This window comes from Erpetoichthys calabaricus, chromosome 2, assembly GCF_900747795.2.
Source record: "Erpetoichthys calabaricus chromosome 2, fErpCal1.3, whole genome shotgun sequence".
Lineage (NCBI taxonomy): Eukaryota > Metazoa > Chordata > Cladistia > Polypteriformes > Polypteridae > Erpetoichthys > Erpetoichthys calabaricus.
Genome location: NC_041395.2, coordinates 247,475,593 through 247,492,992, shown reverse-complemented (window position 1 = coordinate 247,492,992; position 17,400 = coordinate 247,475,593). Strand labels below are relative to the sequence as shown.

Here is a 17,400-nt window from a genome sequence, read left to right as displayed (position 1 = left end):
ACCAAAAATGGACAGATGAAGTCTGGAAAAATATAGTCTGGTCTGACAAATCTCAATTTCTGCTGAGGCAAACAGATGGTAGGGTCAGAATTTGGAGCCAACAGCATTAATCCATGTACCCAACCTGCCTTGTGTCAACAGTCCAGGCTGGTTGTGGTGTAATGGTGAGGGGAATTTATTCTTGGCACACTTTAGGCTCACTAATACCAATCAATCATTTCTTAAATGCCATAGCCTATTTCAGTATTGGTAATGATCATGCACACCCTTCATGGCCACAACTGACCCATCTTCTAATGATGCAGTCGTGTCAACATGGACCTGAATCTCAAAGGAATGTTTCTGACATCTTTTGGAATCCATGCCACAGGGAAATCAGGCTGTTTTGAGGCAAAAGGAGGCCCTAACCAGTATTAGTTTAGTTTCCCTAAGAATTTCCTTAGTGAGTGTATACTATTTATGCAGTATATTAAAATATTGTATATTTAGGCATCCTTAAACATGAATTGACTACTTTCAGAATGGTGTCTTTTTCAGAATGCTAGTCTGTGGATACAGCGACTTAAAAATGAATCACTCATTACAGATTCATTTAGCACAGTTATTGGCTTTGTTATCTTCATTTTCAGATTGAGTTTGTGTTGTTCTGTTTCATGGCTGTACTTGATGTTTGTATTTCCTATTATTTCTTAATGTCATTTTGTCTATCACCGCTTTGTGTACAGTTTTTTCTGTAATTTTATGCTGTCATTCCCTTAGGTTTATACAACCCCTTTCAATTAAAATCAGTCACCTGTAATTCTAAGGTATTCTTTGTATCTGTCCTTTTTTTTCTTCATGATTTGTTCTGTTATCATACTGTTTAATTTTATATTGCATTGTTACTGCTGTAAAGTGCTTTGTGATGTTGCTAATACATCTACCGTATATAAAAATATTGATGGATTGTTAATATTTTAAAAATCTAAAAAAACTGTGAATATTAAAACCATTAAATGTTACTTTTAGTGAGTAAAATAAGCATAGCAATAGTACAGCAATATGTATGTTACTCAGTGAAAAAGTTCTTAACTCTCTGAATGAATAACTTTGGAAAAAATAATAATTCTGTTTATGAAATTCTTTTTCTGGCTTTTGTGTTTCCAGAGTCCAAAAAGCAAGAGCAGAAAATTGAAAATAAGATTACTCTAAATAAATATGAAGAAGCTGTGGAGAGGATAAATGAAATAATTGAAAAAAGTGCAAAAAAGATGTACATAAAAAAACACAGACGAAGTAGACTGGATAGTAAATATATTGTTGAAGGAACTTCAGAAGATGATCGCAGGCGTCTCTGGGATATAGGTATGACACCTGTAAATATTTCATTGAGTCTGAAAAATAGAAATCCAACTACAAATTTACTAGCAACAATAATGTTTTGTAAGCAGCTTCCAAAATTCAGATGAAGAACAAAAAAAATTACAAAGATAATTACAGTTATTTTAAGTCTTTAAGTCTAGCACCTCCCTATGTATGATTTGTGCTATCCTTTACTTTTGTGTGAACTTTACAGCATGCAAAATTTAATTCCACATTTACAGTGTTTAGTTACACAAATGAGACACATTACCTGCATTGTGAGGGACGTCAGTTACGGCACTATGGCCATGTGGCATGATTCCCAGCTCACAGGATCCTCACTGTTAAGGAACCGAGTGGCTGGGCCAGGCCAAGGGGATGCCCACGTAACACCTGGCTGCGGCAGATAGAACGTCATTTCATGGGAGTGGGACTGCACCACATGTCTGCCTGGGGGGCTGCCAACCAGGATCCTAAGCAGATCCCAGTGCATGCTGCCCAATATGACCTGACCTGTTACACAAACAAGCAATACACATCAAACACTCAAGAATTCAAAATACTTTTATGTAATACTGGCACCAAATGTCCTTATCAGAACAGAACTCTTGACAATGGATAAGGGGGAAGAGGCAGATTCTTCAAAACCATGACTCCATGTCAAGGAACTTCCTGTTTGACTACATTGACTACTATTAAATAATTTTTTAGCTAAAATTACACATTTTTCACATTGTGATCATGCAACTAGGTGACTTGATATGTAGATTATGTGACACAAGCAATGTGAGGTTTTTTACAGACATTTTTGATAATGTTTGCTGCTGTGTTGGTCACCATTGCGTTCCATTCTGTCAGAGGGTATGTCTTTTCTCCATGAACACATTAGATCCCAGCCATCACTGTAAACGAGTAACATAGAAAATCTGATGCAGTCAGTAGCAAACCAGCACCTTGGGAGAAGAACTGTTTTACAGCAAGACAATGACCCTAAGCATAAAGCCAAAACTACACAATAATAGCTTAAAGACATTTTAATGTCAGTGTCCAGATCTCAATCCAACTGAGAATCTGTGGTGGGACATTAAAAAGGCTGGTCACTCATGGTCACCATGAAATCTGACAGGGCTTGAGCAGTATTGTAAAGAAGAATGGGGAGAAATGGCAGAATATGGATGTGCAAGGCTGTTAGAGAGAGACCTGTCCACACAGAGTTAAGGCTGTCGTGGCTGCCAAAGGTGCAGCTACTAAATACTGACTTGAAGGTGGGGGGGTACTTATGTGATCAATTATTTTCTTTTTTATATTTTTAATTAATTTAGACCACTTTGCAGTGGTCTTTTTTCACTTTGACACTTTGGCCATTTTCTGTTGGTCAGTCTCAAAAGAAACAAATTAAATACACTATGATTCAATGTTGTATAATATTAAAATGTGATATCTTCCAAAGGGGGTGAATACATCTTACAGGCACTGTATCTTAACTAAAATAAAATCTGAATATATAAAAGTTGAATGCATATAAAATCAGCCTTAATAAAGACGAATTCAAACTTGTTTCTAGTAAAGTGCTCAAATGTTTCAAGCAATTTCACTCTTGCAATATTTTTCAGTAGAAAATGATCATAAACATTTTTGTCCTTTGCTCAGAAATTAATGCAATAATGGTTTCTGCTTAAAATAAGAACAAATCAAAAATTAAGCTTGTATTTTCCACAGATCTGAAAATGCATTTGTGTTCCTTTTTAACTAGAAGCATGCAGCCTATGCCTCAATATTTCTCTGGACTTACTCTGTACTTTAAGCAAATCAAAGGCAAGTATGTAGATGGGGAAAAATACTGCCAGAAAAATAATTATTTACCACTAAGTACCTAAAGCATATTTATGCTTTGAAAGAAAATGAATGTTCGCGTATAAGCAAAATATCTTTTTTGTTTTCTTTCGAGAGAAATTTGTAATTAAAAGTGCACTATCATAACGCAGGTCCCCTGCTTTGTAGCAGATAATAAATTAAAGTGTATTCCATATCGTGTCCTTCATGGTGTACATTTTTACAAGACCCTTTAAAAAGTACTCAAAGCAAATCCAGGCCTTTCTCCAAATCAATGCCTTCAAACATTTATGGAAAATAGTGCATAGTAGTATGCAAGGTTTTCATTTTTTTATTCTTTATTTCTATTCTGTTTCACTGGTTAATTGATTTTCAGTTTACTCTCAGTTTTATGAAAATTTGACCATTTCTGTTTTAGTTTCTTATTTTTGGTGACTTATTTGAACTTGTTTTTATTTTGAGAGAATCATTTCAGTTGCTTGCTGTGTCCATGTTTAGAAGCATGTTCTTTCTAGCTAGATTACCATTTTAAGTTCTTTATGCTACAAAACCACATAATGCATAGACTGTTAGTGCAAATGTGGGGACAGTCAAAGGTATTTTCCTTTGAAGAACTCAGCTGATAAGAGAAAACAGTTTTCATTGTGAGGAAAAAAGTTTCAAAGACATTGCCCTGCAAGTTCTTTTTTTCATTGCGCAATATCATTTTCTTTTCATATGCAATATTTAGATATTCTGTATGAATTACAGAATGCTCTTGAAAATGTATGCATTAAAGTGTTTTGTTTAAACAATGCAGACACAACATTATTCAATCATTAATTCATGAAATTAAACAGATACACAGATGTTGCTCATTGCCTAAAGTTAAAACAATTGCCTGGATAAATTAACTGCATACCTTTTTTAATAGTGTATTAAATCTGGATTAGTCAAATCATTCAAAATTCATTTAAAATTGCTAGAAACCTCAACTGTGAATTGGCATCGGGTCTAACACAAGAGTTGCCTGCCTCATCACATTTTGAAGTTACAGAAATGGCCACTGGCAATAACCATTTTATTTTGTAACAAATGATATTTTCCATCTCTTATGCATGTTAAAAAAGCATGATGTGCCCTAACAGCTCCACAGCTTGGGAGCCCACCTTCTGTCTCTTTCCCAAACCGACCACCTTGAGTGTTCCTCTGACAGTGCCTGTCTAAGAGCAACTGCTAAGATGTTTAACACTAGAATTACCAGAGCCTGCAAGAAAACTCGTAAATCCGGCCCACCTTAAATCCATTCGCACCTCTCCGTCAGCGTCTTTTGTCCTGTAAATATGCCAATTAAGACAAGCAGCAAGCAGCCTGCTATTCCATCCCCCACTGTCGCAGAACATTCACTAAGTTCTCCCAGCTCATGCCTTGATTGACTATCTGGGAGTGAACTGCTGGAGTTTTAGAGTGGAAATAATAGATCGTGATTTGGAACACATGCATTTTATGTGTGTTCAGATTTAAGGTGGGCCAGATTTACGAGTTTTCTCGTAGGCTCTGGTAATTCTAGTTAAAGCAGCTATCCAGGAGATGCACTTTTCTTTTAGGATTAAAATCAAAAAGCAAAACATGATCTTTCCAAAAGACTGAAAATAAAATTGAAAACAGAAGGAAGCCTTTTCTAAGTGTTGTCAATTGACTTTCAAGTCAGACAACAATTGTGTCATTCACCAAAATTCTGCCGTTTTGCCAGAATCAAAACACTAAGACAATGACTGGAATCGAGACAAAAGAGCTGTGAATCAAAGCCAGAGTGTTAAAATCAAGACCATCTAAACATGCTTGTTCATTAATCAAATTTGTATCTTGGAATAGGAGGCTCTTGCACTACACTGCTATTTATAAGCAAGTCTTTGTGACATGAATCAGGCCCCTAGCAATCAGACAAGATCCCCGAGCAACCCATTTATCTTCCTGTAGTGGCTTCTAAAACAGCAACGTCACACAATTAAAATATAACAAAAACATTAAAAATCTCAAACAAAGGAAACAAAAATTGAACTTGTATAGAAAAACAAAGCTAAAAAATCATCCAAAGCAAAAAGTTTAACAAAATCCACACGTTCATTGTTGAATGAACTACCCTAATCCACTAGAGCCCAACCAGATGGTATCAGGCACAAGGCAGCAATCAAGCCCAGAAATATAATAAGACAAAAGTTATGAAACTGAGAATAAAAGAAAGTGCTGCACCACTGATCAAAAAACACAAAAAAACAAAGAACAAGAATAAGAAAATGTTTACACAAATAGAGGCTGATGGGTGCAGGGGGATAGAATGGGGAAATTGAATAAGCCCTGCAGTTCAAGTTAACTGCACACTTTGCTCACCACTCTGTATTTGTCTTTGCTCATTTTATAGAAAGCAGAATTTCCTGCTATGCTTTTTAAAAAAACACTTACACTTGGCATACCATTGCAAATATAACCAGCCTGACATTTAGAATATTCTTATTTTTTTGTTGATGGTAGAACTAATTCATCCCAAACTTCAATTTCCAGGGCTCTTTCTTGGGCCAACATCCTACTGTTGTTATAAGTTTCATTTCAAATAAGGATTACTTGTTGAACTATCTGGTCGTTAAGCTTCGCTTCACTGTTGTTTCACAAATCAGAGATACTCAAAAGCAATTACCCACCAGACTGTGCACAAATAACTTTAATGATGATTGACGATAAGAAAACTAATGGAGTCAGTTTAATGTCAGTTTTTAAAGAATTCACCTGTGGTTTTCCAGTCATCCCAGTTTTTAATAATTAATTTCCGGAATGATGTTGTGCCCTCTGTTGAAAATCTTCAAGAGTGGAGTGCAGTTTAGGAGGAGGAAGTGGATTTCCTCACTGGCTTTAAAAATGCTGTGTGCCAAAATTAAGTTGTGAGCACCACAGAGAGAACATTCACGCCTATTTTAATTTACTTTAGTTAGATTTTGAGTATGAGGTTTTAAATTTACATTTTTATTTAGTTTTCACTTGCATTTCTTCAATTAAACAAATGCTTTTTTAGTTTTTAGTTATACTGTTTATTAATGACAAAAAAGTGATATTCAGTTGCTAATAAAATTAGTCACATATACTATAAATTTGGTAAAACTGCCACCGATAAAGTGGTGATGGCCATGTAAACCCTTTACAAAAAATGAAAAAATAAAGCATGATTTTGTTTATATCTGTTTGATGTAGGTTTAAAAAGAGGCAGAGACATAAGTTGTTTCTTGGGATTATTAAATGAGTTGTCAAAGTCATTAGCAGGGTTTTCACACTGAGAAATGTTACTTTTTCCACATATTAAAGGCCACCTCTAAAGACTTTAGTCACAAACTGAAGCAACTGTCAAAATCAGGATTTTCTTTCCTATTAGCTGCTCCTTTTTTGTTTTGATTTTATTTTTACTTTTTTGTAGTTTGAATGTTGTCTCTAACGGTGGTTAATCCATCCATCCATCCATTATCCAACCCGCTATATCCTAACACAGGGTCACGGGGGTCTGCTGGAGCCAATCCCAGCCAACACAGGGTGCAAGGCAGGAAACAAACCTGGGCAGGGAGCCAGCCCACCGCAGTTGAGTGGTTAAATTTTAGATAATTCTCCATTAGCACAGCTATCTTCCATAACACGTTTGATTGTCATGAGCACTCTGTGCTTTGTTTTACATGACATGTCTATGGCCACAAAAGAGCTGGCGTGCCTGAGTTTACACAGAGAGAATGTTGTCATTTTAATGGAATCCCAGAAACACAAAATGGTGACATAATGATATCACTGGGAAGACAATTAAAAGTCAAAACAACAACAAACAAAAATGACAGCATATAAAATCAAAACTACAAAATGAAAACAATTACAAACAGATTTCTGTGAAATGTGATTAAAACTACTTTTGACTAAATTAATAAATATTTTAGTTTGCTTCATGCAGGTCTAAAGCAGAACATAAAATTACTTCAGAAGACTGAAATACATTGTTTCATATTGGTATGCCTGTGCTTACAAAGCTGACATACTGCAATTTGAAATTCACTGTCGCTATGTCACATGCCACAGTCATTTCTCTATTGTCTTTTAGAAATCATAGATTGGTCTTTTTAGTCTTCTTGCATACATCTTCTAAATACATGTAATTCACAAAACTATGGTCAGCCTAGCACCTTTCTCCATTACAGAACTACACACAGCAATCTCAGTAATTCATCTTGGATGTCAATAAAGTCACTGTTTTGAAAATATAATATTGTGCCTTTTCAAATAAGCAACACATAAACAGGTGCTCTGTGTCCTGACTGCTCAGGAGACCGCAGTTAAATTTAAAGTGGGAATCAGAAGACAGACCTTCAGAGAAGAAACAGGTCAAAACAAGGGAGGTCAAGAATCTAATAACCAAAGCCTAGGACATCCATCATCCAACCCGCTATATGCTAACTACAGGTCACAGGGGTCTGCTGGAGCCAATCCCAGCCAACACAGGGAACAAGGCAGGAAACAAACCCCGGGCAGGGCACCAGCCCACCGCAGGGTGCGCACAGACACACACCAAGCACACACTAGGGACAATTTAGAAATGCCAGTCCACCTAACCTGCATGTCTCTGGACTGTGGGAGGAAACCAGAGTACACGGAGGAAACCCACACAGACACAGGTATAACATGCAAACTCCACGCAGGGAGGACTCGGGAAGCAAACCCGGGTCTTCTAACTGCGAGGCAGCAGCTGTACCCACTGCGCCACTGTGCTGTGGTGAAATTAAAGTTTACATATGAAGTGAGAAGGGTCAATAACTGGCATAGTTTACGGAACCAGGGCTGAGACAAGATGAAAGTTGTAGTCAAAGACAGAAATTCTTTAAAACAAAACATCTTTGGTCCTTCATGCACATTATACTAATGTAAGGTTTTTTTTTTTGGTTGAATCCATCCACAAAACCTAGACAATCAAGAAGTGCATAACACTGACTTTTATACTATAGCAGTGTTGATGTCATGTGATGCATACTTCCAGTTATCCTACCAAGCACAATTAGAGCAAACCAAACACAACAAGTCTCCAAATAGTGGTGTCTATGAACAACCATAGAAGTGCTGCAGAAGAATTTGATTAATTGTTAGCAAAAAATTGTCACCATTAGATTCCTTGATCTATAAAATCCCCAAAATGATATTTTGCATATTTTTAGAGAACAAGGAACAAACAGCTTTAAGTTTTTTTAAAAACCCAGATTATGAGATTTATTACATCAAATGCAATTGCATAGAAGACATGAGATTGATCATGTGGATCAATTTCAATAGACATGAAGTTTAACAGATACTGAACATCCATTAGTAAAAGATATGTTACTGTCAAACTGGATTTATAAAGACTCTGAACATTTTGATCACAATCTGGGCAGTGATCACTTGTCTCTGTAACTAGGATCTGTAGTTTCACACTAAATAGCTCTGCCTGAAGCCACTTACTTACTTCTAAAAATAAAATGGGAGAAATACAGATAGAGAGATTGCTGCATCAACTAATGTGCAGTTTAAACAACAATGCTAAATAAACCTGTAATTATAGGTAAGTCGTTATTTTATACACTTGCCTGCAAAAAGGTGGAGGAATAAAATTATTGTGAAGTGATTTTCAGCTTCCTCTTGTAATAACAGTTTGCCTTCAGGCCAAAAATAAGTCTTGGTTTGTCAAAAAATGACATTTCCAACCATCAAAACAAAACAGAAATAGAACTGCAAATTTAAGTCTCATTACTTTTGCCCCTACACTAAACCACAAACAAGCTTTTAGATCGGCTCTTACTTTAAGTGATAGGATTATAAGAATTTTAAAAAAGTGTTAGCAATAGTCACCAGCATTCTACAAATCTTAAATGATATGAGTAGGTTAGAAAATTGGCAGGCTGTTGGTTTTCCAGTTTTGATAACATGTGTCCTAATTTATTAATGTTAGAAAGTATTTTATTAAACTTTTTAATTAATGCCACAGGACTAAGGAGGAATTATTTATCAGCTTGCACTTGCATGGTATTATTAAAAAGCTATCCAAAAACACCTGATATTTTTTTTCCTAAAACCATTTAAATAAATGAATAGAATTCATACAATATAATTCAATTATTTTCAGGAAATCTCTGAAAATTGTTCATATGAAAGCAAAAATTATCCTACTATTGCCTGTAATCATGAGGGCATTGCAAGAAGCGGTCAACAACAGTAGCTGGCAGGCAATTGTTGGCTCGCTCCAGGGCATACTGCATAACTACGGCCATTATAGGTGCTTCTGTTGCAAGAATGAGACAGGTCTATGCGTCACTCTTAACATAACATTTTGAAGACTGATGTTTTGTTATCTCCTGCACGTTTGCTTGTTCTTCTGTCCCCTGTAATATATGGAAAAGGAGTTTTAGGACTTAACTCATCACTTCCAGCCTCACCCAACTTACTGTAAAAAGCAACTGCTGCGCTGTCTGTCTGTCCACATAAAACAACTCCTCTCCCAGTGGACCAATTTTGTTGAGGAAATTTGTCAGGGCAGTTGAATGTAAACAAAAAATTCTTGAATAAAACAAATTTTTGAAATTTCAAAATCTCCCTGTGAAAAAAGCATTGGAGAATTTGCAAACTCATCTACCTTAAAACACAGAAACATGCTGTGCAACTTCATTTATGGTTTAGTTTACTGTTTCCAGTTTACCTTAAGAGAGGTTACATCAACTTGTTATATTTTCTATATTTTCCTCTTTTACTAGTTCAACAGCCACTCAGATCCCTTGTAAAAGTTATTCATAACCCCAGAGGAGGTGTGCACACAACCAACTAGTGTACCTGCTTAGGTCTCCTGCAGCTTGAGGTATGTTAAATGAAAACATTTAAAAATATATATCTAACCTGTAAATAAATGGAAGAGGAACAGAATTAAAAAGCAGTCTCTTATTTGGAAATTAATGAAAGAGGAAAGGAATTATGTAAAGGTTGCTCTATAACCAGAATGAACAAATATGTACTCAGTATTTACATTACACTAAAACCTCAAGCATGCGTTTTCTGCACATTTTTATTGTAAACAATCGACATTATCAACCATCAGCTAAAAGGTGTTTGAACTAATTAATTACATGAGAAAGGTGCAGTTCCCATAATTAATAGAAACGTACGATGGGTTTAGAAAGTGAACTGCAGTTAATATGCAGACAGAAGCTCAGAGTTGCCGGGCATGTAACAAGGACCACGCTGTGGTGTACAGTTTCTACAGTACACAAAAAGGCTTATTGTGCTGCAAAAAGAAAGGGCAGAGTAGAATTACAGCTTGTGCTGTTCTAAAGGAGTTGCTTAGAGGTAAAATGTATCACAAAGACTGATTTGGCATTGTGGTATATCCACGCATGATGAGCCATCAAACCTGAATGAGCCCTGCGCAGACCCAAATGTTTCACCATGCATACATTTTCTTGTTTTATCATGTACATGCTTCTTTTTTGTGGTGTGTTATTGTTATTATACTTGAAAAAGAGGTGATTGCATTTACTGCAGTAAATGATTATTGGGGAGGTCATTGGGGTTTATAAAAACAGTTCTATTTTTAAAGAAAAAAACATTATGTAATAAATATCTCTCTGACACATCAATTGATCAACAAAGCTTTAGACCTGCTCTCAATTCTCGTCTGAAGCAGTTGACAATGTTACCTTGAGACTTCAATACAGTTTTTAACTCTCTATCAAATACTTCTTTTAAAAATGTTATGTTTAAGATATTTTAAGTACATTTAGTTGCAAATCCCCCCAAAACTAACAGCAGTACATCAATCAGTGCCAGTTTTTACATCAATAACTTTTGTCTGCTGTCTATGATCTACCATGCATTTGGGCTACATTTTTAGCTACATGATATTGTAAAGTGCTGTTAAAAAGCATTTGTTTAATGCAGTCTACTAATTAATGTAATTGCATAAATTATATGGATGACTTAATGTTACAAAAATATTTACTAAACAAAAATATGTTCTTTGAGTCCTGCAATGGGTTGGCGCCCTGCTGGGATTGGTTCCTGGCTTGCACTCTGTGTTGGCTGGGATTGGCTCCAGCAGACCCCCCGTGACCCTGTGTTCAGATTCAGCAGTTTGGAAAATGGATGGATGTTCTTTGATGAAGAAAATAAAAAATGAAAAATGCCCCAATGTTTAAATTAGTTAACACCTCATATCCCAGCACAGACCCGAATGTTACGCCATGCATACATTTACTTATTTTGTCATATAAATGCTTCTGTCAAATAGCATCTGAAATAGTGAAGAAACTACTGAGCAAACAACAATGCAACTGGAACACTGATTTGTCCAGCCTGCACTCCATAATAATAAGAGAACTCCCTAAATATGTTTAGTTTTCTACATGCTGTATCTCCATGTTTGCTTCTTTAACAGAACTTTTCTCTTCCTCAGTCTTCTCAGCTCTTGTCTCGCACATACTGTATATTCCATTGTTATCTAAGCTCCTGTTTAGTGTACCTGGTTACTTATTGTACTTTTTAACAAAGCCAGAAATGTCTACTTTACCAGGTCACCCACTACAGTTCTTTTGTTCTTCTTCCTCTTCATTTTTTCTGTCTTAAACTATATTCAAAGTACATGAGAACCTGACCATGCTTGGCTAATGCAGTGTGTGTTTACTCTCTTGTTGAAAAATCTAATAGTTTAAGTTTTGGTATATGACTTATATTCTAGGATAGAATAAATACAAATCCTGACATAGATAAGTCTAAAAAAGGGAAAACAAAAAAACTATTTAGTATTTATCGATACATGATTTTAAGAGATACTATATTTACATATGTCCTATACTAACACTCCTTCTTTAAAATGATTAACATGCACAATTGTTGACTTTTGCAGCTTTGTATTTAATGTATGTGACGTTTCCATTAATTTGAAGATTAGTTATATTCAGGCACGTTTTCTTTGATACATATTTAGGGATTAAGCCAAAAAAGCATTCACTATTTATTTTTAGAGTTGTCCCTGAAATGTGCTCCATAGCCATAGAGGTTCATTTATCATATTAGTCTCTTTCATGTTGACAGTCATGCACACTAGATTGCAAGATGTTTCTGTCAGGAACTGTCACCGAGTTTAAACCGCATGCTTCCGATTTAATTTACTGCACTTCACACTGTGTGGAATTTTATTCAAGAACAGAGCCACTTAGATAACTTTGTGGTCTTATTGCCAGATATTAAAATGCATCTGATTGTGACCTGAAATAATCTACTTACCACTCATTACCACTTCCTGAGTCTGGTTCAGTTCATCTTTGAAAACAAACATTTCTTTCATAATATTTCTAACAAAGAATAATTCTTCTCAAGGCACATGTCCTAAAATGTTATTTGTGACTGAGTATATTTATTTGCAACTAATTTCCTGTTCTTAAACACACCGCAACTGCAAGTAAGGATTTGGCAGTGGCAAATGAGCTGCTTGGTCTTATAGTAATGAGATATTTCAAATTCTCTGAAGCTACTTACTGCATCTATTCACAAAGTTAAAAAATCTACAGTATATTAAGATAGAGTACCCATATTACTAAGGAAGAATACCTTGTGGTTGAATGTTCCCTATCCAGTACTAGAAATAAATCAGGGGATGAAGGACATTTACTTTTTTTCACTGCAAAGTGAATTGCTAATGTAAAATAGAGTAAAATCGTTTATCTTCATGAGGTGTGAGTGCTTCTGTTATACAGACTTTGTGGCTATAAAATAAGAATCAGCATTAATTTAAAGAAGAATAATGCCAACAAAGAATGCTAGTTAAATCTTAACAGCCACATGGTCTTAGCACATAGTAGTTCAAACCTCCAGTTAGAATTACTGATCTCAGAAATTTGTCTGCAACTAGGGTTGAAATTGTGTAGTGTGAACTTGGCATTAGCTGTTCACTGTTAATGTTCAATACATGTGTGCAGGGCTCTCCACCTGTGAATGACTTCTCTACTTACCTAATACTGTAGATGCATGCATCACCATTCCCCTGGATGCTCTCTTGTAGTAGAGATCAGGTATGAGTCTACTTTACCAGTCCCAGCACCAAGACTGTCCACAAGACTGGAGAGTTCCTGCCATGGTCTAAGTAGATAGCTGGCTAAGTCCAGTGCTTGACAGCTGTTCCAGTTCTCTGGACCAAACAATGTGACTTGCATCAAACTTATCTCTTAGCTGTGCCAATGCTGACACTCCATTATGACAGCCTTTACTTACTAATGTATCTTATACAGTGCATCCGGAAAGTATTCACAGCGCATCACTTTTTCCACATTTTGTTATGTTACAGCCTTATTACAAAATGGATTAAATTCATTTTTTTCCTCAGAATTCTACACACAACACCCCATAATGACAATGTGAACAAAGTTTATTTGAGGTTTTTGCAAATTTATTAAAAATAAAAAAACTGAGAAATCACATGTACATAAGTATTCACAGCCTTTGCTCAATACTTTATCGATGCACCTTTGGCAGCAATTACAGCCTCGTCTTTTTGAATATGATGCCACAAGCTTGGCACACCTATCCTTGGCCAGTTTTGCCCATTCCTCTTTGCAGCACCTCTCAAGCTCCATCAGGTTGGATGGGAAGCGTCGGTGCACAGCCATTTTAAGATCTCTCCAGAGATGTTCAATCGGATTCAAGTCTGGGCTATGGCTGGGCCACTCAAGGACATTCACAGAGTTGTCCTGAAGCCACTCCTTTGATATCTTGGCTGTGTGCTTAGGGTCGTTGTCCTGCTGAAAGATGAACCGTCGCCCCAGTCTGAGGTCAAGAGCGCTCTGGAGCAGGTTTTCATCCAGGATGTCTCTGTACATTGCTGCAGTCATCTTTCCCTTTATCCTGACTATCCTGACATCCCCACAGCATGATGCTGCCACCACCATGCTTCACTGTACGGATGGCTTTGGCCTGGTGATGAGCGGTGCCTGGTTTCCTCAAATGTGACGCCAGGCATTCATACCAAAGAGTTCAATCTTTGTCTCATCAGACCAGAGAATTTTCTTTCTCATGGTCTGAGAGTCCTTCAGGTGCCTTTTGGCAAACTCCAGGCGGGCTGCCATGTTGCCTTTTACTAAGGAGTGGCTTCCGTCTGGCCACTCTACCATACAGGCCTGATTGGTGGATTGCTGCAGAGATGGTTGTCCTTCTGGAAGGTTCTCCTCTCTCCACAAAGGACCTCTGGAGCTCTGACAGAGTGACCATCGGGTTCTTCGTCACCTCCCTGACTAAGGCCCTTCTCCCCCGATCGCTCAGTTTAGATGGCCGGCCAGCTCTAGGAAGAGTCCTGGTGGTTTTGAACTTCTTCCACTTATGGATGATGCAGGCCACTGTGCTTATTGGGACCTTCAAAGCAGCAGAAATTTTTCTGTAACCTTCCCCAGATTTGTGCCTCGACACAATCCTGTCTCGGAGGTCTACAGACAATTCCTTTGACTTCATGCTTGGTTTGTGCTCAGACATGAACTGTCAACTGTGGGACCTTATATAGACAGGTGTGTGCCTTTCCAAATCATGTCCAATCAACTGAATTTACCACAGGTGGACTCCAATTAAGCTTCAGAAACATCTCAAGGATGATCAGGGGAAACGGGATGCACCTGAGCTCAATTTTGAGCTTCATGGCAAAGGCTGTGAATACTTATGTACATGTGCTTTCTCAATTTTTTTATTTTTAACAAATTTGCAAAAATCTCAAGTAAACTTTTTTCACGTTGTCATTATGGGGTGTTGTGTGTAGGATTCTGAGGAAAAAAATGAATTTAATCCATTTTGGAATAAGGCTGTAACATAACAAAATGTGGAAAAAGTGATGCGCTGTGAATACTTTCCGGATGCACTGTATATAAACGTCTACGTGTGGAAGTGTGTGTGCCTGTCTGTCTAGCTTGGAAGTGCCAGGGTACAGCATGAAGCTCAAAGAAATTGACTCTACCGCCAAAGTGAAACCGCTGACAAAAGAGAAACTTGCTTAGCTGCTAATACACAAGCGAGGCAAGCACATCGGCAAAATGAAACCTCAGAGGAGAGAGAAACTCGCTTAGTCACTGATAGACAACAGAGGCGAATAGGTCGGCAAAACAAAACCGCAGAGGAAAGAGAACCTCACTTAGCTGCTAATGCACAACCAATGCGACTGATTGGTTGAAGTGCCAGAATCCATGGTTTCTAGGAGCACGTGCTTACACAGCTAATTATAATACAGTGATCCCCCACCTATCGCGGAAGTTACGTTCCAGACCCACCCACGATAGGTGAAAATCCGCGATATAGAAAGACCACATTTTTTTTATAGTTTAAGCCTTAAAATACCCCTCCCACATGCTTTAAACACATGTAAACTTATTAAACACACTTTGGATACACATACGATACACAGATGTCGGGCTAAAGATATGAGTAACATAATAATAATCATCATCAGTTTTACCTTCTCCTGTATGGTCAAGGTCTTCCTCTGGCGCTTAGGCTTACTGCTACCAGAGGGCTTACAAGATGCTGGATGCTTGGGAGCCATCGCAGGGCTTAAAACAAAACGAAAAGTTCACAAAAGTTTGCTTAGAAAAGTCGGACCACAAGCAAGGTACGCGATACGCGATTCGTCGGGGATCTAAACTCACTGTTCTTGCGAGATTACACCAAGTTAGCAGCAGCTAATCAGAGCCCAAGAGAATAAAATCCGCTCTGATTGGTTGAGTCTCCTCTTTCAGCCAATAACGGGCTTTGTAAGAAATCATCTGGGTGCTGTAATGCAAAACTCTTTCTCTGCTGAAAACCGTATGCTTTGTTATGAATTGGCTGCAAAGTACACTACAGATAGCTGAACCGCAATAGACCGGGGGATTACCATATAACAGATCAGGAGTTCTCGAATTCAGCCTTGGGGGAAGTTCTGTGCCAGAAGGCTTTAGTTCCAACCTGATTCACAATCAGTGATAATAATTGATCACATTTAATTAGCTGGTCTTTTTTCTCTTCTCTCATTCTACATTCAGAAAAGGACCATAGTATGATTTTAACATTTATAAAATATTTAGAAGTATGTCTATTATTTAAATTTCTTTAAATGCTTATCTCATTTTTTTATATTATTTTGACCTTGTTCTGTGTAGTTTGCTTCTTTTGTTGTATCCTGATAATGACAATTAAAAAGAAGCAGAGCAGACACCTGGGAAAACAACAATGAATGATGAAAGGCTGCAACTACTTTAGCATCAGACCCACTAATTAGCAAATAATGGATGAAATACCCATAAAACCTCAAAAAGAACAATGAAAATCTGGATGAAAATATTGTTAAAAAGTAAAAAAAATACATTTCCCATGTAACTGCTTTTAATAAAAAATTTACCAAACTTAGTTTTGTCATTTTTACATTGACTCCAAAACACAGGAACTGGGTAATAACAGATCACTTTATTAGGCTAGCAGTCCAGTTAAAAACAGAAGTTGGTTGGAACAAAATCCTGCAGCCACAGTGGGTCCCCAGGTCTGAGATTGAGAACCACTGCAATAGATGACTTGCCAGTCAGTAACTAAAACAGCAGTGTCACTGTGTTATTGTTGATGAATTTATTTTAAAGTAACAGATGGGATCCACTGTACTAATTCCCTTCATAGCTGTAAACACTTTATTAAAGTTACCTCTTAATCTTTGTTTGCTTAAAATAAAAAGATTTATCTGCTTTAGCCTTTCCTCATTGCTCATACATCTAAGACCAGGAATCAGCTTAGTCATTCTCCTCTGAACTTTCTCTGGTGCTGCTATGTCATTTTTGTAATATGTTGAAGGAAACTGTCCACGGTAATCCAGGTGAGGCCATACTAGTAAATCACATAGCTTAAGTATGGTCTCCATTGACTTATATTAACCATACTGTGATATATAACTTAATATCCTATTAGCTTTCTTGACCACTTCAGTTCACTGTCATGATGCAGATAGTGATGAGTCCACTACAGTGGCACAGCTAGGGATAGGTGGATGGGGCAGTTCGCCCCAGACAGCACATTTTTGGGGGCAGCATTATTGGCCTAAAGGCTCAGTGCAATTCGTGTGTAAGCAGCAGGGTTTGGAAAAATATCACTCATGAATGAAAAAAGTAAAATTCTCTGATTTTTATCCAAAAATGCTTCAAAAATAATTTTCAGACT

The 17,400-nt window shown here is 37.0% G+C and overlaps 1 protein-coding gene across 1 annotated transcript in view; it reads left to right on the top strand.

The window, feature by feature from the left end:
• Positions 1 to 17,400, top strand: part of LOC114644593 (outer dynein arm-docking complex subunit 1-like) — a 150,387-nt gene that overhangs the window by 57,053 nt on the left and 75,934 nt on the right. Inside the window, exon 9 of the mRNA XM_051922434.1 lies at positions 1,147 to 1,344. Within this exon, the coding sequence (XP_051778394.1) occupies positions 1,147 to 1,344 (198 nt within the window). The remainder of the gene's footprint in view (positions 1 to 1,146; positions 1,345 to 17,400) is intronic.